The sequence below is a fragment of the Micrasema longulum genome, unplaced genomic scaffold, assembly GCF_059751315.1.
Source record: "Micrasema longulum isolate JH-2025_06_02 unplaced genomic scaffold, ASM5975131v1 h1tg000955l, whole genome shotgun sequence".
NCBI classification, from domain to species: Eukaryota; Metazoa; Arthropoda; class Insecta; order Trichoptera; family Brachycentridae; genus Micrasema; species Micrasema longulum.
Window position 1 is genome coordinate 1,025,178 of NW_028278146.1, and position 22,868 is coordinate 1,048,045.

At 35.5% G+C, this 22,868-nt stretch overlaps 2 protein-coding genes across 4 annotated transcripts in view; one reads left to right on the forward strand and one right to left on the reverse strand.

Annotated features, from left to right (window-relative positions):
* Nucleotides 1-22,868, reverse strand: part of Setd3 (SET domain containing 3) — a 63,263-nt gene that overhangs the window by 35,054 nt on the left and 5,341 nt on the right. The window lies entirely within an intron of this gene.
* Nucleotides 5,965-19,959, forward strand: LOC148277922 (uncharacterized). Its single transcript, XM_088232202.1, has 5 exons — nt 5,965-6,473; nt 13,427-13,813; nt 16,743-17,829; nt 17,947-18,573; nt 19,618-19,959. Exons 1-5 carry the CDS (start codon nt 6,369-6,371, stop codon nt 19,914-19,916), a joined length of 2,505 nt encoding a protein of 834 aa, XP_088088328.1. The 5' UTR covers nt 5,965-6,368; the 3' UTR covers nt 19,917-19,959.

Consider the following 22,868-nt stretch of genomic DNA (forward strand, 5'->3'; position numbering starts at 1 on the left):
ATTAAGTTTGATGATCCGCTTTTGAAGACTTTCTCTGAACGAGAACTGGTTGCGCCGCGGCTGGTGTTGAGAACTCGATCGATATCTTTCGGCAACAGGTGGAAGGTGCTCTTATTATGAGCAGGAGTCGTATACTCACCCGCACATATTTACATCGCTCATACGTCATACGGCATACGGTATACGGCATACAGCATACGGACATATCGAGCCATGATCGCCGAAACATCGTAACCGACTAAAACAATATTTTATGGGAAAATTATTTTGTCTTCTGAATTATAAAGGAATATACTTCGAGCCAAATTTTGTTTTTAACATTTATTTTATTGATATCGATACGGTACGTTCGCATCAAACAAATCGATGGCTCAGTTCCACACAGAGATAACTAGAAATGACTTTGAGAAATGTCTGACCAAAGTTTTGACACATCTGAATTGATTTGTTGCAAATAATTATTTATATCACCTTAAGTGAAGTACACATGTGTGTATATATTTATTTGAAATATTTACACGTAGGTTAATAGTTTTAGGATTAAAGTTGTCATGCAAATTATTAAAATTATTGTTTAGCTTATTTATTTCCAGGTAAAAACATCTGCCTGACGAGAGAAAACCAATAATTTTTAAGCGTTGTACCTTTGTAGAATCGAAAAGGAGTATTTAAAAAAAATATATAATGAATAATATAAATCAAAACATCATTTTTTTAGTTATCCCTCTATGGAACCGAGCCATCGAAGTAGTAAGGTGCCATTTACGAAAAATCAATTGCGCGTCAATACTAAAATTATTTTAATATTTTATTTTTTATTTATAAATTTATTGGTATTTTTTTACCGGGAAATTACTAGGGCATTTGAATATGTATATTATGGAGTATTCTCGGGTCAGGTTAGTCTCCATCTGAGACGGTTTAGCCTTTTCTAAGATGGACATTTTGTAGTTCTAAACTAATATTAAAAGACCATTATTTTAAACAAGTAAAGCTACTTCGCTATAAATAAATAGGTAAGAATTAGGTAAATAATTATTAGATAAATATGAAGTATATATAATCGTAGTCATGTATATACTATAAATGCAAATCATAATGTCACTTGAACATAAATAATATAATAATATCTATAGCAAAAGCTTATATAAATTAGTATAAGAATGCATTAAAATACAAGAAATATCAATTATATTATAAGATAATATTTTTCTGGATAGGCATGCGTTTATTATTATTTACGTATATTTTTGCAAAAAAATCTATTTATGTGTTCAGTATTTATTTTTTTAAAATTCATTTTGCATTTTAAATCCATTATATCTGTCATTAGGTCGTTAAATTAATGTTTGTGAAGCTATTTTATCGCACTTAATCATTAATTTAAAAAACGAGCCACGCAAAAATCATGAAATGTGTGCACTTTGTAAGCTCACAATCTAAAAGAAAAATGTTCACGTAGTTAGAAGAGTACTTTTTAAAATACAATATCAAGTACGGATTTTTAAAGAAAGTTCTAATAGATCTTAATTCAATAATATTTACTAAAACGCTTTTAAATAACTTTTAGTTTAATTGTTTATCACATGGGTTCAATTTCATTTACCGTTTACAATTTTAATCAAACACAAAAAAATATTGCTGATTAAAATGTTTCTGAAAGCCTGCATATTTATTCAAAAATACCTCTATTTTATAATTACAAAAGATTTGGAAAAAACGTAAAAAAGATGTAGAAAAATTAAAAAAAAAAAATTGTGAAAGCAAAAATTAATGGAGTTTTTTTTAGACATTAACTGAAGGCGTGATGAGGGTGATGAGTGATGAATGTCTAAAATACAATTAATTTGGATCATGAGAATGAATATATACATTGGAATTTCGAAAATTAGAATTTACGTATTGTGTATATAAAAAAAACGAAAACTATACCATGAGCTAACGCAACGTATATCCTCATATGTTCTTACATTTCTGTAGTAGTCATTATTACTAATTAATCGATAGAATATAGCAATCTCAGTGTGTCATCTAAGCAGCGACACTTCCATTAGAAATTCCTACAGTATTCATTTATTGTGAACATACTACCGACGCCGGCGATAGCCTAAAACCATTCGGAACCGGTTCACCTAACTAGCTTATTTACCAATAACAATAACAAATAACCTACCCGCAACAAATCCGTACTACTATTATAAATGCGAAAGTGTGTTTGTTTGTTTGTGTTTCCTTCACGTCTCAACGAAGCGACCGGTTGACACATTTTTTTGCAAAGGTATAGCCGGAGAGGTGAGAAGTAAAATAGGATACTTATTTTTCATCCCGAATTAAAAAAAGTACAATGAAAAAAACGTATTATAGTATTTTGAAGATGAACAACATTATTTAAAAATGAGGCTAGCGTGTAATACGTACTGTCGATTTATTCGTGCACAGTTCGCGCGAGAATATAAAAAGAAAATATCGAAATGTCTTTATTTACATTAACTAATTACAACGGGGATGGATATATTCCATGTACCTTAAATAAGGGAATATGGAATATTGCATTTACAGGGCTTATGACCTGTCATTTGCTGGTTTAAGTGCCCACTTTACACACTGTGTAACATTCACCATTTTGGCTATGTTTGAACATTTTGCATTTGGTCTTCTTGCCCACACTGATCATTGTGGTTTCGGATGTGACAGGGTTCGTTTTGCTGTGTGATATCCTCAAGTTTTGATTTTATTTGCTTACACTACGGTTTACTTAATGCTATACTAACATAGTAATTCTCTGCTGTACTAATATAGTAACTCTCTGCTATACTAATATAGTAACTCACTGCTATACTAATATAGTAACTCACTGCTATACTAATATAGTAACTCATTGCTATACTAATATAGTGACTCTTTGCTATACTAATATAGTAACTCACTGCTATACTAATATAGTAACTCATTGCTATAATAATATAGTAACTCACTGCTATACTAATATAGTAACTCATTGCTATTCTAATATAGTAACTTACTGGTACAAATGCATGAAGTCATTTCCCAGGAACTTTTACTGCAGGTAATAAATAATAGGCACTGTCGCGTCGTCGTAGTTTTTGTGAAATCGAAATGAAAAATTCTAGAAATTTAAAGATTTCACCAGAAATTTGAGATAGTCAAGTAACAGGCAACTGTGAGAACTAGCCAGACGATGCAGCGTCGAGAAATCTGGCCATACCTGAATCTCAAAACGTAGGTATTGGGTTTACGATATAAATGACGTCGAACTCGAATAAAATGACATGACATGGCATAACCGAATCCAACAAATCCTCGAAGATGGACACGTCAAAAGTCGGAATAATCAACGTGCGTACACGAAAAGATGAATGAATGTAGAGGAAGCGGAGACTGTGTGCGATTACGGAGTGATGTGGCGTCTATCCTAATTGCCTATCCCTGCATGAAAACGTCGAGTTGGTTTGTTTTTTTATATGTTTCAGCTACATAATAATGAAGCAACGAAATAAAATGCTGTAGGATGTTCACTTAAAAATGCGACATGAGTTTGAAAAAAAACCTTTTTCCCGTTGAAACATCGCCAAAACGCAAAGAAAACATGAAATTTGAAAGTGGTTTAGTGGTTAAGACCTTCGAATCGCGCACGAAAGGTTCCGGGTTCGATCCCCGGGTTTTCTGCGCTATAATTCACTACTAGTGTAACTGGATCTCCTGACCTGCTGCGGTATAAACAACAATCAGAATATAGTATTAACATTATGGTTTCGTCGGCCTCGTGGTGTAATGGCCAGCCCGTTCGCCTACCATGCGAGAGGTCTCGGGTTCGATTCCCGACATAGTTGATATGAAAAAATATTTAAAAGGGTGTTTTCGCGCTGGAATATTGATACTGATGGTACCTGAAGCGTAAGAATACTCATCTTACCCTCACGTAACAAAAATATCAAGATACGCTGCGATTGGTGTTTCAATGCAGTGTCCTATGCACCATTTGGTGCGAAAAGGGAATGATGATGAAGTTTATGGTTCCTGGACCCCGATTACAATGGGGAGTTAACATTTACCTTCAATTTTATCTACGAAGTAAAATTAAATTTTCTGTATGAAAAGCAGAATATGCATACAATTTTGTCTTCTAAACATATTCAATTATAGGCTACTGACGATGATACTTTAAATGTTCATGCAAATATACTCATTTTCGTACACAATTATCGGTTTTATTTTATAGACAGTCGAAGATAACTCTGTTAACTTCCCTTTTTTTAAAGCCCTCGGGATGTTCTACACCCTGTATTTTTTGAACGCCAAGTATTTGGGCATCTGCATAGATAAAACACATTTAAAAAGACTCAGTTTTGGAGTTAAATGCAACCTGAGTTACCATGGAATTACCCTGAACATTTTAAGTATAAATACTTTCACATTAAATTCCATTAATGAGCACTTTAGTAACACAACGATCACTTTACTACAAAAAAAACATCGGCTGTAATAGGAGACTTCATAATAACAATTAGGAAAAAAACAAGTTGAACCAAAAATACTACTCACTTTCTCAGCCCCACTACCTTTTTATATTATTGGTTAATGGGCACTTTTTTTGGCGATCGCAACCTCAACACCGTTTGATTACAGTTCGTAGATCATTCTCGCGATTGCTTTCTACTGCGCTACGGTTCAGAGATAACGCGATGAATTTAGCTGGGAGAATCGTTTCGTGAATGTGTTAACAGTTAATTAATTAACAATATCGTGAGTAGGTATGCGCAAATAGGCACCGGGATAGTACTAAAAACAAACATTTATTCAAATGTAGAAATAACGCATAAAGAAATTGGCCTTCTCGCAGTAAAACAATAAATAAACATAATATGGATATGTATATTGTTCTGTACATATCGGCAGTTTAGCGGCTATCTGCTTTCTATTCATCAACTTCTAACTTATATTTTCAGTCTGCATTGCGTGATGGGTTAAACAGCTCGTAAAGTAATGCAGACTACAATTGTCATGTAAATACGAGTATATATATATATATATATATACCTCAGTGCAAATAAAGTATAAAATTTAACCAACGATGACATTTAATAACATCGTATTCAATATCAAAACCTATCAAGATTTAAAAACAATTGATATGAATAAATTAAAATGCTTTTCATTTATTAATATTTAAAGCGTTAACAATGTGGTTAAACATTTTATTAAATGTTACTAAATATTTGTATATAACCACTTACCGACTTTCCTATGTCTACCGGTTTCGAGACGTATCCGTCTCTTCGTCAGGACACAAAACACCTAATCAATTTAATCGTGACTTTAATAAAGATACTGGAGTTAAAATCTTACTACAAACAATAAAGGGTTAAAAGTAAACAGTATAGACATATTTTACATTAGGAAAGCTTTATAAAATAATATTCCTTTGATCGATAATCAAAAAACCTTTAAAATATAGCCCATTATACGACGTTCCATTGTAATAGTCACCCTGTTGTTTCTTTCTGTTTATGTTCTTCCACAACATAAAATATATATACAGGGTGTTCTTTAAACCCTGTCACATCCGAAACCACAATGATCAGTGTGGGCAAGAAGACCAAATGCAAAATGTTTTAACATGGGCAGAATGGTGAATTTTACACAGTGTGTAAAGTGGCCACTTAAACCAGCCAACGACAGGTCATAAGCCCTGTAAATGCCTAGACTTCTATATTCCCTTCTCGATAGTGTTTTTTCCTCTCTGTTGCAATAAATTTATATATAAACGTAACTATTTTACATTGTAATTGTATCCCGATTTCGCATAATTTAATTCATTGCATAATAATGCAGAAATACCTAACAGATGCTAAAACACCGTAAAATTGACGAAGAATTTGTTCTAAAATATGATAATGGGATATTTTTCCTTAACGAAAGCTTTTCCCCCCCTTCGCCGTGGCGCGGCGCGGTGGGGCGGACGAGAAGCTCTCTCGTCTGCCGACGATGGCGACGATGGCGACAGACACCGCAGTGAGGAAAGCGCCGCTGTACTGGACGCCGCCCCGGTAACCGGTGAACGTAGCACCTACAGCCAGAACGTATTAGAAAACGCATTTTCTCAGAATGAAACGGAGTGAAAATAAACAAATAAATAACATTCGTGTCTAGTGCCGGTTTTTCATCAGATGCGCTCCAACGCGAGTCGTGCGGATAATTATATTTATAAAAATTGATCGGTAAAAGATATTCGGTGCTTCAGAAAATAATTCCGCGAGTAAATCTGACTGATTTGTGCGGCGTATCTCTAGCGCGGAAAGGACATGTGCTGAGTGGGACCACCGCGCACCGAGCGGCGAAGGGACGCGATGGGGGGGGACACGGCTCTAGGGCTGGGGGCGCTGCTGGCCCTGGCCGCGCTGGTCGCCCTGACCGCGGGGCAGGAGGAAGAGGGCACCCGCTACGACACGCAGGTAAACTGACGCCCCGGTATACCTCTCCTCTGGAGAATCCCGAAGGCCCAAATGTCTTTCCTTGTCCGTTTACGTTAATATTCTACTATTAATGATAATATCTTTAACATGTCTGAGTCTTTTGTTTAGTTTTGTCCGGTAGTTTGTTGTATAATTTCAGTCCCTGGTTTATTAGTCTCCACTGTCCTCGTCTCGTTTTATAAAGTTGAATATGATATTGTTTTGATATTCCCGTATTGTGTCCATGTTTACTACAATTTTTCCAAGCTTTAGTTCTTCGCCGAAAGAGTTCAGTTAAATTGAACTCAGTTTATTCGAGGAATTATTTAGTTGCTGCTACATACTGATCATATACTAACTTTAATATTTCATTTTGCTGTCTTTGTAGTCTGTTTATGGACATTTTGATTTGCTGTTTCCCGTAGCAGTTGCATAGAACATATTTTAGTTTTTACATGGGCTTCATACATAATTTTTTTTTTCGTTTTAGGAATAAAGTTTTTGAAAAACCTCTATAATGTCGCTACTTTGCTAATTAAATTGTTGTTACGAATTGTACATGTCAATTGTCTTTTTATTGTTAGTCCTAAAATACATTAAATTTATTTGTCAATTTTTGAAATGTGTAAATGGGGGCTAAATTTCTAACTGTCTATGCGCTCTGTAGCTGCAAGACGTCCTGTAATCTAGCTCCTATCTGTTATAATTTTTTATTGATCTTAATTGAAAACGAGGAACTAGAATCCCAACTGTCCATGCGCTCTGTAGCTGCAAGACGTACTGGGATATTTATTAATTGTACAGCGCCCTTGAGGTGATTTTCACAAAAATGGCGCTATATAAATTATCCAACTATATATATATATATATATATAGTAAAAAATATATATATATATATAAGTATTTAATCAGTTAGTCGTTCATCATTCATTTATGAAAGCATCTATTTTATGACATTTTATAGATTCAAAATGGATAGTATGTATGTTTTTTTTTTCATTAAGTGTAAGTAAGTTTTCGTTTGTCCATTTAATCAACAAAGTGAGGTCTTCGTCTACGTCATTGTGTGTTTGATTTGTATAGAATAGTCTAATGTTGTCGGCATACACTATAATTTTTCCTTTAAAATTGTACGGTGATAAGTCATTAATATACAAAATACATAACAGTGGACCCAAAATAAATCCTTGTGGTACTCCAAAATTTACCGTTTGCATTTGACTTTTTTTCATTTATGTAAGTATATTTCTTCCGATTGGTTAGGTATGATTTCGGTAGTTATTAATTAATTGTCTATCATAGAAGCTAGGACCATCCAAAAACCCTTAAAAGCGCCTAGTTTTATCTGCTGTCTCCGGACGTACGGTATACGAATATAATAAATATTTTTAGAAAAAAGCAAAACGTAGACACAGAAAATGTCTTTTTTTCAAAATTTACGAGACCTCGAACTTGTCGTTAGGTGCGGAACACGGAAATACGAGACCTCGAACTTGTCGATTTAAGCTAGGCATTTTTAAACCGCTGCTCCGACACATTTCCTCTTACATACATGTACGTCATTAAATACTTACTTTGTTATAAATTTTTCCGAAATTCAAATATAAATACCTAAATTCCCTATTACCTATTAAATACTTAGCCTTGCCCTTAACTATTGGTTTTTCCCTCAATTATGATTAATGTTCATGCTATAGTTCATAAGACTATTTATGTGTTTACGTAAGTACCTTGAATTATATAACTATATAAGGACAAAACAAAACTCACGATGCTCGCTTGCATAGGCAAGTTGAGAATAAATTTATAACAGGGACATAATATGCAGTGGTGTGTCATTCTCCAAATCGAGACCTTATTTTTTTATTGGATTTCTTCGAAGATCGGTGTCAACAAACAAAATAACACCGGAGAAAAAATAAGTGTGGATCATCAAAAGGAAAATTAGAATAATGAAACATCAATATGCGAAGTCAATTATAGAAAATATCGTCTTGTGATGAAAGTAATTGACAATATCATGCCTGAATAAAAAAATATTTAAGAAAACTAACCAATAATGGTATACAACCTTAGAGTATAATATATACATCTTAGAGTCCGTACTATTCCAAATTACACCGCAAGACAAATAAATTTACGAGTTCTCAAAAAAAACTAAAATTGACATATAATGAATTATTCTTGATATTTAATTAGTTTTTTTTATATTGTTTGACATATGTGATGACTACTCGTTATTTCAAGGTTAAAATAAAAAATCTTACTCATGAATTGTACTTAGAAATTGCCATTATATATCAGGTATCAGATTACCCGAACCTTAGAGACCCATAACGGTTCATTTATGGTCGAGTGTTTGTGATGGAATAATAAAAGACATGTTATTTTTTAATTCATATTTAAGAAGTAGGTTCTTATCGCTTTATTTTAAATTAAAGTATTTTACATTTAAACATATTTATAACATTTAAAAATATTTAGTACTTAGTGAATTCACCTTTATTTTTTATAACATGTAAAATTCTATTATTTAGAGAAGCGTAAAGCGAATCTAAAATTTCTGATGTTATTTCTTCTTCCCAAACTTGAATTAAGTTTTTTTTTAATTCCTCAATGTTTTTTGATTTTTTTTTCCCGACTTTTTTTTTCATAATCGCCCATAAATTTTCTATCGGGTTCAAATCAGGGCTATTCCCGGGCCACGTCAACGATTTTAAGCCAATTTTCTCCTTGAATTCATTGATCTATAAAAAAACAATAAATTATTTATCACGTGGTCACAAAATGCATTTAAAAATATATATATTTGTACTCACAGTGCGGGCTCTATGGCACGGCGCAGAATCGTCCTGAAAAATTGGGTCCGCGGTATACTGCGTAATGTCCTCGATTGTTGGAATAATATGTTTTTTTAACACTTTTTTGTACTGAATGGCATTCATCGTACCCTGTACAAAATTTAGAGGTCCTAAACCGTATGCTGTCATGCACCCCCAAATCATCACGTAGGGTGAATGTTTAACGGTTCGAGTGACGCACGACGGATGATATCTTTCCCCACGTTTTCGTCGAACTATCTTTCTGCCGTCTGGACCAAAAAGGTTGAATTTTGATTCATCAGAGAAAACAACATTTTGCCAATCCTCCAAGGTCCAATTCTGGTGCTCTTTCGCCCAATCCAGTCTAGCCTTCTTCATTTTGTCCGTGAGTAATGGTTTCTTTGCGGGACTCCGTGCTTGGAAACCATGCTCCAACAGCCGCCTGGACACTGTTTTTACTGAAAATGTTGATGTGCTGGTAGACTGCACCTCTGCGTGTATTTCAGGTGCCGTTAAAAATCGATCGCGCATAACAATTTTTTTATTAAGCGATCATCTCGGGCAGATGTCACGCGCCCCCGTCCGCTTCCTTTTTTCCGTTCTATGGATCCAGTTTCTTGGATTTTTTTAAATAAAAACCTCACTGCACCTTCTGAATACCCAACTCGACGAGATATTTCACAATTAGATATGTTTTCTTGCGACAATGTGATTATTTTGGATTTTATCGCAATCGACATTTGCTTTGCACTTTCCATGATTGTTGTGTTATGTTCACTCAAACGCGGGTAAAACAAGACTGTTGAGACATTTTAAAATGTAAATATTGTAGAAAGGTGACACATAGTGTCCTTAATTTATTAAACAAAAGAAAGAGGTATCGATAAAGGATTTCTTAGAAAAAGGGTTCAGTAAAGTCAAGGGGCGCGGTAGCAGGTAAACTCGTAATTTTTTTTGTCTTGCGGTGTATGTAAGAATTTTCAAAAAGGGGGCGTGGTCGTATGTTTAATGAAGACGTCTTTCGTTTCCAGATGTTTATAAAACAGGGTTGTCACGAATGCACGACTCTCGGTGAATTTTTACTGAGATTCGTAGGGAGGTATAATAAAAACGTTTATTTTAATTTAGTAACAAGTTTACTAAAAACAATTTTAATAAATAAAAGTAAGCAATAATAAAAATTATAAATGACATTGTTCGGTACATCCATTAAAAGTCCAGTAAAATAGCAATAAAGTAAATTTCTTGATTTTGAAAGATAACCAATTTGTTGAAATGTTGTCTCACTCTGACGGCAGGTTGTACCGCTGATGTAGCTAGAAAGTGAAGCCTGACATCTAAATATTAAGAAGCAACTGCCCTATAATTAAGTGAACAGTGTAATTCTCCAGCGGGACTGGTCTAACATGTGGGAAAGTTATATATCAAAACAATCTCCAGTTAAAAATATTTTTAAAACCTTGTTGACTATTTACCTTTAGAGTATTTACTCTAATGAAAATTGATGATTATTTTTAATCCCTCCACTTCGGTTTAAAGCTTCTCTAAAAACGCGTTCACTATGTGTGCAAATCTAAATAACGTCATCTGATGGATACACTAAGCCCCCCCCGATCTTTTTGTGCAACTAACGAATTCCCCAAACTTGCCTTAAAGCCATTAAGAGCGGAAAGGCAATTCTCACATTTAATTGTTTTTACTCTAAGTATACAACAACCCTTGCGTGAACTTCAAAAACAGGGAGATGACGCATACAAAGCTACTCAAAAAATGAAGAATAGAAAATACGAAAAATAAATAGGAAACACAATGCGTCTTGTAATTTGTAATATAGTAACTGAAATTATTTTTGTTCATATTGATTATAATGTAAGTTATAACTAGTTGTTTAAGTTTGTTTTAACAACTATCTGAATAAATATCATACATTACATTGCATATTTTTGTACTTGAAGATTAAATAAATAAAAATGTAAAAAACTTGTACTTCTGAGATATCTATTCTCTCAAAATTATATATTGGAGATACGCATACAGTCGATGTTTACGGACGTTTTACAATATAAAGATGGCATTTAGTTTATACTGGTTCATCTAAATTTTATAATGCACCTTATTTGTTTGTACGTTTATTTTATTTGCTAAAATTTCTTCTCGAACTAAAAAACATTACAGATCATTTTAAAATATATTATTTTTCAACAATATTTTGAGTTCGTTCAAATTATTGTAGACGAGAACCGGATTCAACGAACTTAGGAGTTATCAATATTAATATATTACAAAAATTAATAACATTTTATAGAACGGAATATAGAAGTCAAGACATTTACAGGGCTTATGACCTGTAAAGTAAAACCCAAGTATGTCTCTTATATTAAACTTCTTAGATTTTCACGGCCGTTAAGATGCACAATCAGTTTTTCTGGGTTATTATGCCGTGTATCGTTCGTACTATTTACCGACGTTTCGGATCGCGTTACAGCGTCCATCATCAGGGTTGATGTTATTTATGTATAAATATGTGTTATGTTAGGTATTTAGAATTTGTACCTAAATATCTAATGGACGCTGTAACGCGATCCGAAACGTCGATAAAGAGTACGAACGATACAAGGCATAATAACCCAGAAAAACTGATTGTGTATGTCTCTTATAGTTGAAAAAAATTGTAAATACGTATTATATAAATTTATAAATTTAAACTCGTATAAAATCCTGACAAAATAAGTTTAAAATTACAAAATGGTTGGTACATAATATATAATTAATAATATTGTTTCTACCTCTCTCTACCGATACCGGGTGAAAATTCGTGTATTTTTGTATTTAAATAAATATTGGCTATAAAAAGCTATGCGTACACACTTTTTTATTATTTGATTTGTGAATTGAATGGATTATGCGTACACATTTATCCTTATTGGAGAAAATGTCATTGTCGTCAAGATCTTTTAGAAAATCATTACAAACTTGAATTTTTTCTATAGTTTAGAAGATCGTCTGCAAATAAAAGTAATTTGGAGAACTTAATGTTTGATGCAGTGTCGTTCATAAATATAAAAAAATAGTAGAGGCCCGAGGTTCGATCCTTGTTGCATACCCGAAGTTACATTATAGGAAACACCGGAAAATTCACTAATTACTAAGATATGTGATATCTGCGTGAGATACGTTTGAAACCGATTTAGTAGTGAACCACGTATAGGTACAGACATTTTGTAATTTTATAAGCAATAGATTTCGATTGACTTTGTCGAAAGCTTTGCAGAAATCTGTTTATACGGCATCCACTTTCGCCTATATTGTTGCTAAGAAATTTAGTATATAACAGATCATAACAGATCTGGAAAAGAAGCCATGTTGTTTTCGTAAGATAAATTCTTACCACGAGGAAATAATAGTGTAGTAAATGAGCGATTATAAAATTTTACTGAGACAAGAGAATTTGGCAATATTGGTTTGTATTTTTTTTACGTCTTCTTAGTCAGCTCTTTTAAAGATAGGGGAATATGTCCCCTTCATATGGAACTGTTTTCTAAAGTGATCGAAAGATCAAGTTTCGATTGTTTTTAAATAAAAAATATAGGTGTAATGGTCAGCGCATTTGCCTACCGTGCGAGAGGTCTCGGGTTCGATTTCCGACATGGTTGGCATGAAATATTTATTTAGAAAGGTGTTTCTACACTAGAATATTTCATAGTCTCTGGACTGGTACCTGAAGCGTGAAACTGATCATCTTGCCATCTTGTAACGAAAAAATATTAAGATACGCCGCGATTGGTGTACTAGTGCAGTGTCCTACGCACTATTAGGTGCGGAAAGGGAATGATGATGATACATTAGAATTCGGAGCACTTTTTTATTTAAAGAGGGAAGAATTCCGCCATGACCTGGACTCTTTCTGATCTTTAAGGACATACATTCCTTATATTGTGATTTTCAGAGAAAATAAAATAATTACGAGATAAATTATATGCTGATTTAAAGTATTCAGTGATTAATACTCTATTTATGTACTGTCTTTAGACACCACCAATCAAGTGTAAAATATAATGCAAAACACCGGAACAAATTCGAATACACATATTTGTTTTCCTTATTTTAATTGAGTTTTTACTATTGTTTAAGGAATGGAAGTCGGATGGACCTTTCACACCCTCCTTTCCTGGAGAGGCAATCGGGGGCGGGGTCGCGATCGGGGGCGAGGTCGTGGTCGGGGACGGGGTCGCAGTCGTGAACGGGGTCGGGATCGGAGACGGGGTCGGGGTCGGGGACGGTGAGGCGGCGACGGGGACGAAGAGGAGGCGCGGCCGCAGGAGGAAAGGCGGCGGCCGCCGTCGCCGCAAGCAGCGCCCCCTTCTGCCCGCACTAGGGGACGGTGCGGAAGATGGGGCGGGGGAGGGCGCGGAGCAGAGCCCGGGGGAGGGCCCTCAGGGGGCCGCAGACCTGCCGGAACTGCCGGCGACCGGAAGAGACAAGTCCTATAGAAGAGTTTACTCGCGGGCGAAGAAACAGGTGAATTTTTTTATTACCAACTTTAACACAAACTACCCCATATAAATTCAGCGGAACGCATATTCGATAGTACCCGACGCATAATTCAGTCGGGATGGTTCGGTATCACTCAGAAATACGACTCCCGTTCGGGTGTTTCAAAATCACTCGGGCGCTCGTTATCAATTAGCGCTGTTCAATTTAGTAACGTCACAAAATCGCCCTAGGCAGTGCCTGCTGACGCCACTCAACATAAACATTCCTGTTTCTATAGTACTATAGAATCTCTCTATAAGAGTTCGGTTCGTCTCGAGTATTACCGGGATACCGGGGTGATAACGCGCCGGGTATCTCCATCCGACGCGTCTGCTGTTTACGAAGCCAGTTAGGGTGGATTCCGAAACATACTGAACAGATAACGCGTCGGATATTTACGAATATGCAGCCAAGGCAAGATTTGTCATTCCAATTTTCCAACGGCGGCCTCCGCGGTGTAGTGATCGAGACGCTCGACTCACAAACGGAAGGTTTCGGGTTCGATTAGTTACTGGACTGAAGCGAGAGACCGATCATGTTGCCTTCGGGTATTCAATTATTACACCACGTTAGGTACACCGCGCAAAAAGTTTTTTTAAACCCTCTCACTCGGGAATCTATTTATTTATTAAATTGATTCATTTCAATAACATTTGCTTACAAAATCTTTAACTTATTATGGATTATTGGGTAGATACATATCGAGCCATGATCGCCAAAACATCGACAACAACCGACAAAAACAATATTTTCCGGGAGAACACTCACTTCTTTCTCTCAATTAACAAGGAATACACTTTGAGAATCAAATTCTGTTTCGACTATTTATTGTATTAATATCGATAAAATAAATACTCTCGAAGTATATTCCTAAATAATAAAAAATATCCTATTATAAAATATTGCTCCTGTCGGGTACGATGTATCGGCGATCATGGCTCGATATATAATGTGAACTAACAACAGATAACAAGGAACGTTTCTTCAAAACCTAAAATAAATTTTGTTTTAAAATGCAAGGGCCGCGATTATGAACGGCTATCTTTATCGGTATATACTGAGACGGTATAAACTAATATCGATATTTATGTATATTTGTATGAAAATTCAAAGTATCTTCGTCGGTAACCGGTAATTGAACATGTTTGGAAAAAAAATTGTAAACATATTATATTAATTTTACTTCGCACGTAAAATTAAAGATAAATTTTAACTTCCCAGCATAATACGCACCCAGGGAAATCGATACCAAAACCTTCCATAAAAATCTCCTCGCACACTCGAAATTGTTTTAAAGACCGAAGATATACTTTTGCTCGTACTTTTCAATAAATTGCTTATTTATTCGACTGTCAATTCACCGATTTAACTGGGACTTTAATTTGACGCCTTCATTGTCCCTTTCACTGTTTGGCTGTTTATAATATATTATGAGGCGTCATAATTCCAACTCATGTCAGTGTTTTTATCACAACTCACAACGCAGACAATAACAAAACTGTATTTATGTAATAACTTATATTTACATATAAGTTATTGATTTAAAAAATACTTGGTACACTTCCACTTATTTATTTTGACCAATTAGCGCTTTCACCCTCTAATAGGCATCTTCAGACTGGTGAATATTATACAGTGTAAGGGTAATTTATATAAAACTAAATATTATCTTAAGTGCAGGTACATTTAAACATAAGTTGAAAAAATACAATACGAAATATTTCAATGGAACAGAGTGAGACAAATTATTGAAACATGTGTTGGCGGTATACTTTTAAGAGAATATTCTATTATATGAAAAATATTTATTGTTTTATTACAATGTACAGGGTCTAAGGGGGCTAATAAGGGTGAATTTTTAAATTCTATCTGTTGATTTATTAAAATTCTATCACTATTATGTACCTACACTCAAGATAATATTTAGTTTTATATAAATTACCCTTACACTGTATAATATTCACCAGTCTGAAGATGCCCATTAGAGGGTGAAAGCGCTAATTGGTCAAAATAAATAAGTGGAAGTGTACCAAGTATTTTTTTAAATTAATAACTTATATGTAAATATAAGTTATTACATCATTACAATGGAATTCCATCAAAAATTGTCAATAAATAATTTAAATGAAATAAAAACTGAATTTGTTTCCTATTTCGATATGGGAACTGGAGCTATTAGCTGTACTAACGAGTGAAGTTGACCGATTAAAGATCTCTATAAATTAATGTTCGCCTCTTTCAAGAATATATCTTCTTCATATTGTACTTCAATTTGCAAATACTACAGCTGAAAATTACAATTACTTTTGCGCTGCCCGTTTCCATCAAAAGAAAGCAGTTTTTGTTTTCCTAAACCGGGATCGACCAGACAAATAATTTATAAAGTTATGAACGATATTTTAAACATTTTTTTTTATTCCAGTAAAATGGCTACATGGTGTAGAGCCAATTTACCATATAAAACAAAATTATCTAACAAATTTTATATTTGAAGCACTTATGGTGGTCTCAGCATATCCCGCCATCGCTCGAACATGGGTGAATGGATCCATTCTGCAGTGGCTGGGAGAAGCGCGTTGTTGGAGCTTTTCAGGCGTTCTTATAGACTCCAGGCTCTTTGGCGAAATGAAATATAAATAGAGAAAATAACTTTAATGATAATGTTGTTGCTATTTAAATCACCATTTGCCAACCACTTTTTATGCGTAGCTCTATGCGCGCGTCTCTCTGCGAAGCGTGACGGAACAATCGACCTAATTGTGTTTTTGTCACATTCACAGTCTAATATGCACTCTATCTGAAAGTGATACTTAAACTGATTCTGATCTGCATCGGTAGCGGGCATCTTCTTCAATTATAATATTCGATTACGCAATTTCCCGGTTATATTAATACCAGAAAAATACTGTTTTAGGAAAATCAAGATCAAGTTTCCGTCGGGGGCTCCACGGAGTTGAGGGCTCTTCTCAAACAGTCGGGGGGTCTCAGTCTCAGTGAGGTTCTGCAGAAGAGAAATATTTCTTTGGCAGATTTGCTGACTGGAAAGCAGCGAGCGCTTTCCGTACTAGAGACATCCGATCGCGGGGATGAAGAATTACCGCAAAATGAAACCAAAGTCTCGAGTACCGATCACGATGACGAAATCACTGAAAACAACGAGGAAAAACCTCGAAGAAGATTACCGCCATCCGCTAAAGTGCGAAAACAGTCCGAAAGACAAAACAAGACGCGGAAACCGGAAATGGATGAACGGCCGAATGCAGAAAAGAGAGAAGAGGTTCCCAGAAGACGCCTTCCGTCCGTAGGAAATAGCAGAAGAACCAAGGTGAACTACGAAGCTCAGAACAGAGCTTCGACTACAGAAAGGGTTACCTTTACACCGAGCCAACCTAGAAAATTGGTCAGCGACAATATTATTCGGCGACGAGTGGAAGAACCGTCTGTAGAAGAAAATACGGAACATTCTACAGACTTTAAAAATCTCATAGAAGACGACGATGTTAACATTGTGACACCTACAACAGAAGTCACCCAAACGACAGAAAAGTCAGAAAACAAACAGATGGATTCTCGCGACAGACTTTCGTTAAAACCTCGACTTCGACTGCCAACCGTAAAACATATTCCACGAAGAATATTAAAACCCGATATCAAAGAACCCCATCAAAATAAGAGCGAAAATATTAAAAATAATGCGAGAGACAGAAAACCCATCATACCCGATCAAGCGATCCCGATAAATGTGAAAGATTTATTTGGAATATCAGACATTATATCCGCAGTAAAAGTAGCATCGCCCAGCGAGGTTGAGACGACGACGGCGAAGGCTCAAGTGGTTTCCTCTCCGAAGACATCCAAGATTAGTATGTTTACTCCGCGTCCCGCGCTCACTACGCCCGGGGCCAGATCGAGTGCGCGTATGACTACTACCGCCACGGACGCGCCTCCTGCGGGACCGAGTGCCAAAGAGGAGATTTTGGAGGTCCTCACAGATATAATGGGTACGGATAACTTCATTATTTGTAACGCTAACCTGTTTTATTTAAAACATTAATTCTCTATTGATCCATCAAATTTGTCTGCGAAGGTTTACGTCTGTTTATTTATTTCCGTTTCAGGAGGAGAGCGACTGACGCGAGTACTCGCCGAAAGGAATATGAGCCTCGGGGAGCTAGTGGCCCAGCGCGAGAGAGGCTCCAGTCAGCTGCACCTGGCTGACATTTTCTCCAACTCTTCGCGCAGTCCCTCCTCTCCAGAACCGTTCCTTTCCAAGTCCATGATAGCGCCGATATCCCGCGAGATCTATCCGCTCAAGGCTTTGCTGGAAGGCAACATGGGCAAGGCTTCCCGAACATCCCCCTCGGAGGAAAATAATCTACCACCGGCATTTACGGATCTAACCAAAACCTCGCAGGCTGAAGATAGTCTGGGTATAGTCACTCTGTTCGACAAGTTTTCCGAGTTCGGTGGTCTTCCGAAAGTGTTGGATCCGAAAGATATAAAGAAGGACTCCGACGGTTCCAGCTATTTTACATCAGTCATCAGTGTTCGTCCGACCGATGAAATATACAGAGAACAGCGAGGGGGGCTGAGTTTCACGAACATTCACGAGCAAATGCCTCAGATTTTCTCCAGTTTGCCCACCTACATCAACGCTGAAGAGGTAGTAGACGCTCGTGTAGTCCCGGACTGGAGCGCCCCGCATCACGAAAGGAGCATGCTCCTTCCGGACTTGCGACTGCCAGGTATTTTATGTTTAAGCGCCATAACGTGACACCTCGCTGCACTTTTTAGATTATTGTAGATTCAACCAATTTCGTACGTTCAAAATTATGAACGTACTACATACATATGGCATTTGTTGCTATCCAAGAACAAAAATGGTTAATGAACTACCAAACTAAACCAATTTTTTTAAATTTTATTTTTAATTTTGAAAATCTCCACTGAAACTACGCCGCACGCGACGACTTGCAGGCATTCCACGAAATCGTTTGAAATTATCGGATTACTTTGCAGGAACGACAAACAGTCGGTTTCTGACATTTAAAATATCAACCCCCATACAATTATAGTTTGTACCCGCTTAACGTTAAAACGCGTAAAATGAACACAAATATAATGGAAGATAATATAAGGTTAGGTTCCGTGTCAAAATTCTAACAACAATCTAACATGTTTATTGAATACAAATCATGTATATATATTCAAAAAAATATATCAACGTATTTAATAAATACAGTTTAAATTCGTTTACAAAATAAATAATCATCTCTTGATATAAATAATGTTTTTTTTTAAATAAATACTAACTCACCAGTTCGTCGCTACTAAATTTAATTCTCACACTTTTTGGAAACAAACATCCAATTTCATTTGCTTTGATTGATGCTTCCTTTCTTGCTAAAAGCATAGCATTAACTAAAAATATTTGAAAATTCTTTTAATATTAGTAATAATAAAATAAAAAATATAATCATACCTGTTTATTTTTTTAAAAAACAAAACATAAACTAACTCAGAAACAATTTCACACACACAATAGGCTGCTCGCGTACACGGTAATAGAATAAAACAACGTGTAAAAGCGTGTCTGCTATTAGAGTCGCGGCGCCTACTGTCGCCTGGTGTCGGCCGGACCGGGGATCCTACGCCGGCACTAACCGGCGTAATTGTAAATCGTCGTAAATCAAACAGGCGCAAAACGACGTTTACCTGTATTGAACGCTCAAATTGTTGCTACGTGTAAGAAAACCTTTTTTATATCCAATTTTCCATTCACTTTCCAGGGGCGGCGCAGAGCGAGGACGGCCTGATCGTGGTCGGCAGCAGCGCGGGCCCGGCGGCCGAGGACGAGGGGCGGGAGGCGCGCCTGCCCGCCGCCGCGCGCTCGGCCGTGCTGGCCAGCGCGTGCGTGGCGGGCTCCGCGCTGCTCGTGTTCCTGGCGCTGCTGGTGGCGTGCCGCGTGCGCCAGCGCCGCCGCCACTACCCCGAGGGGGGCACGCGCAGCGTGAGCCCCGTGCTGCTGGGCGCCGGGGGCGGCGAGCCCGCCTACCTGTGGGATTCCCTCAGGAAACCCTTCCAGTGACCGCTTCTTGTGATCCATTTTCTTTATGTGCAATATTTACAAATCAAAGATAAACTTATTTACGTGTCAGTGATTACTTCTATAAGGCTGGTCCGTTTTTATGAAAAAACGTTCTAACAATTAAATTGGCGAAAGACAAAACTTAATTTTAAGATAAAAAAATTAAATTATCTCAAAAAAATGTTTTTCAATTAATTTTATTTTACTTATTTCGAATACCGACGGATGTACAGGTTAAATGATTATAAATATAAAACTATAAAAAATGTGTACATAAAATAGTAGGGCCTGCTATCCAATAATATGTATTCACTTCATTATTTATTTTATTATACTATTTTTTTTAAATATATTTATTTATCATTATACTACAATAAAGTGACCACGGTTTAAACTGTATGAAGAATGAATATACTTTATATTTAAATAAAATAAATATGGACAAAACAAGGAGATAGTGGGAAGGAAAAGAAGGAAATTAATAAGGAGTGATGAAGGATGAATGAAAGAAAGTAGTAGTTTATGACATACGAGTTAGAAACGCAATGGTTCAAAAAATGTACGTAGCGCACTCCAGTGTCTTTAAATAAACACAATCTTCTCCTTGATTTCAAGTGGGATAGGTGGAGTGTGTATGTCGCAGACAGATTCTATAATACATATATATGCATGTGTATGTCAGGGTGTGTATGTATATGTGTATGTGTGTGTGTGTGTTTATATGTATGTATTTATATATACGCCCAATGGGCATTTTTAAGGACATATTTATACTATTGTAAGAGAAGAAAGACACAACGGTATATAGTAGACTTGGTGGGAGTGGAAGCTGGAGAGAGGTGTTTATAATTGAATTTGATTCAGTGATTGTTTGAAAGAAGACAACTTGTTATTAAAGAAATCAAGACTGGTATGTTTGTTGGCAGACCTAAGAATTCTGGGCATAGGGGAATGAAAACCATGGTTAGTTCTATGGTTATCGGTATGAAAGAGTAAATTTTGTCTGAGGTTTCAAGTTGGGATATTTAATTTTATTGAGCTCAATAGTTCAGGCGCATCAAAGAGTGAGTTGAGAATATTACACTGTGTTCAGTAGACTCAAATCAGTGTTTGATTTTTAATATTATGAGTTTAAAAATATTTTCTAATGTAGCACAAACATTTGATTTAAAGAATACAATTTAAAAAAACATAATTGCAAAAAAAATTGAACCCCCTAAGGATTCGAACCCCCGCCTTCGTCATAAGAAAGCAACGACCCATCCGTGCAGCTATTACGTGTTTTGGGTGAAGCGTCAAAAAAGTCATAATTAAAACTGAATAATTCTTTAGCGTACCGGTGCATCTTGTTTAAGTCCGACTATTATATCTTGTCTTGAAATAAAACACTATTTCTTAGTAAATGTGATAAAAACTAAATAATTCAAAAGTATTCCTTACCGAGTACGATAGTTCACCAAACAAAACATAAATTACGTTTTAAGAATCATTGTTTTTCATCGACTTTTATATCAAATTATTATTCAAAAAACGAGATAAGTTATACATTTTATAATTCTTCATATATTTTTATTCTTAATACTATACACTAGTAACGTTTTTATCATAACTGTAACTTAATTTTTAAAGTTTAAATGGATACTGAAGATAACCTACAATATTCAACTGTCATCGTATGCACAAAAATGAATTACAATTTGAAAACAATTAGCGAATCTTTGTTTTTTAAAACCCAGTAAAGGATTATACTATATTATGGATTAAAATAGCAATTCGTTTCGATTAAAATATCAAAATATTAATTTATTTTAAAGCAAATTTACTTTCAAACCACCGAAACATTAGTATGATCAATTACTTACTTATTATTGTAACTTCCGTGTTAAGACATACAAAATATATTCGTTATCTCTTTCTCACACATAACGAGTGCGTATATTGTCACCTCCCTTAGACTGTCGTAAGTCAATTTGATGTATTTTAAAGAATACTAGCCCTTATGAAGAAGTATTGAAAGACTAAATTGCATTAATGAAAGCTGCAAGATTTTACTGTAATCGCAAGTGTAATTTTTCGAACCAGATTCTAAAATTTCAGTTTTAAAGACATATTTGAATTAGTGTTTTCAAGTCAGCCGAGTAATCTCGTGTAATCTAGTAGTAATAATTTTGGCCAATAGAGGCGCAACTGGTCGCTGTATGGAATAAAGGAATATGATATAAATTTACTTACCCAAGAAAAGTAATATATTTTTTGGGGATGTGTTTTTTCCTAATAATACTGTAACATAAAACATTACTTTCGATGTCAAAAAATATGGTAAGCTGCATGTAATCGATTATAAGGAGCATTCACCCCTGGTATATGTATGTGTGTATGTATGTTTAAGAAGATATATAAATAAACATATATGTTAGTCTGCCTTAGCTCGAGTCTTCTCCTACTATATAATATTTAAAAAAATAAATTATTATCATTTTAGCTGGAATATCCGTTGGCTAGCCGAGTTACAAAACGGGGCAGTATTGCAAAAGGGCCAATGGATGATTAGCCGTATAACCACATGCCAAATTGAATGGTATACGTTTTCATTCATCCCGGCTTACCGATCGATCAGCCGTAATGTCTATTATGTAAAAGATCTGGTTTCGGACGTCTATGGTTTTGGGTAAAAAACAGGCGTAACGTAACTAACGGCGCGTGTAATACCTATGGAAAAATATTTTGATGCATTATGTGAAGTTAGAATAGGTTGGGTTAAGTTAGGTTAGGGTAGTTGTATTTCCTTATAAAACAATGATTGTTGCAATAAAAGCAAATTAGCCTATTGATGGGTGAATTCTGACTTGCATTTGTATGGCTTCAGGGTGCGGAAAAAAACTGATCATATTGAAACTAAAAAAAATAACACCATTTATTTTGGAAGAAATTTTCAATTTTTCAAAATAATGC

What these genes read in the sequence shown, in the direction of transcription:
- LOC148277922 (XM_088232202.1), top strand. Translation starts at nt 6,369, where the DNA reads ATGGGGGGGGACACGGCTCTAGGGCTGGGGGCGCTGCTGGCCCTGGCC. An exon ending in GCACCCGCTACGACACGCAG is followed by an intron (nt 6,474 to 13,426) that starts GTAAACTGACGC and finishes CTATTGTTTAAG; the next exon opens with GAATGGAAGTCGGATGGACC. An exon ending in ACTCGCGGGCGAAGAAACAG is followed by an intron (nt 13,814 to 16,742) that starts GTGAATTTTTTT and finishes ATACTGTTTTAG; the next exon opens with GAAAATCAAGATCAAGTTTC.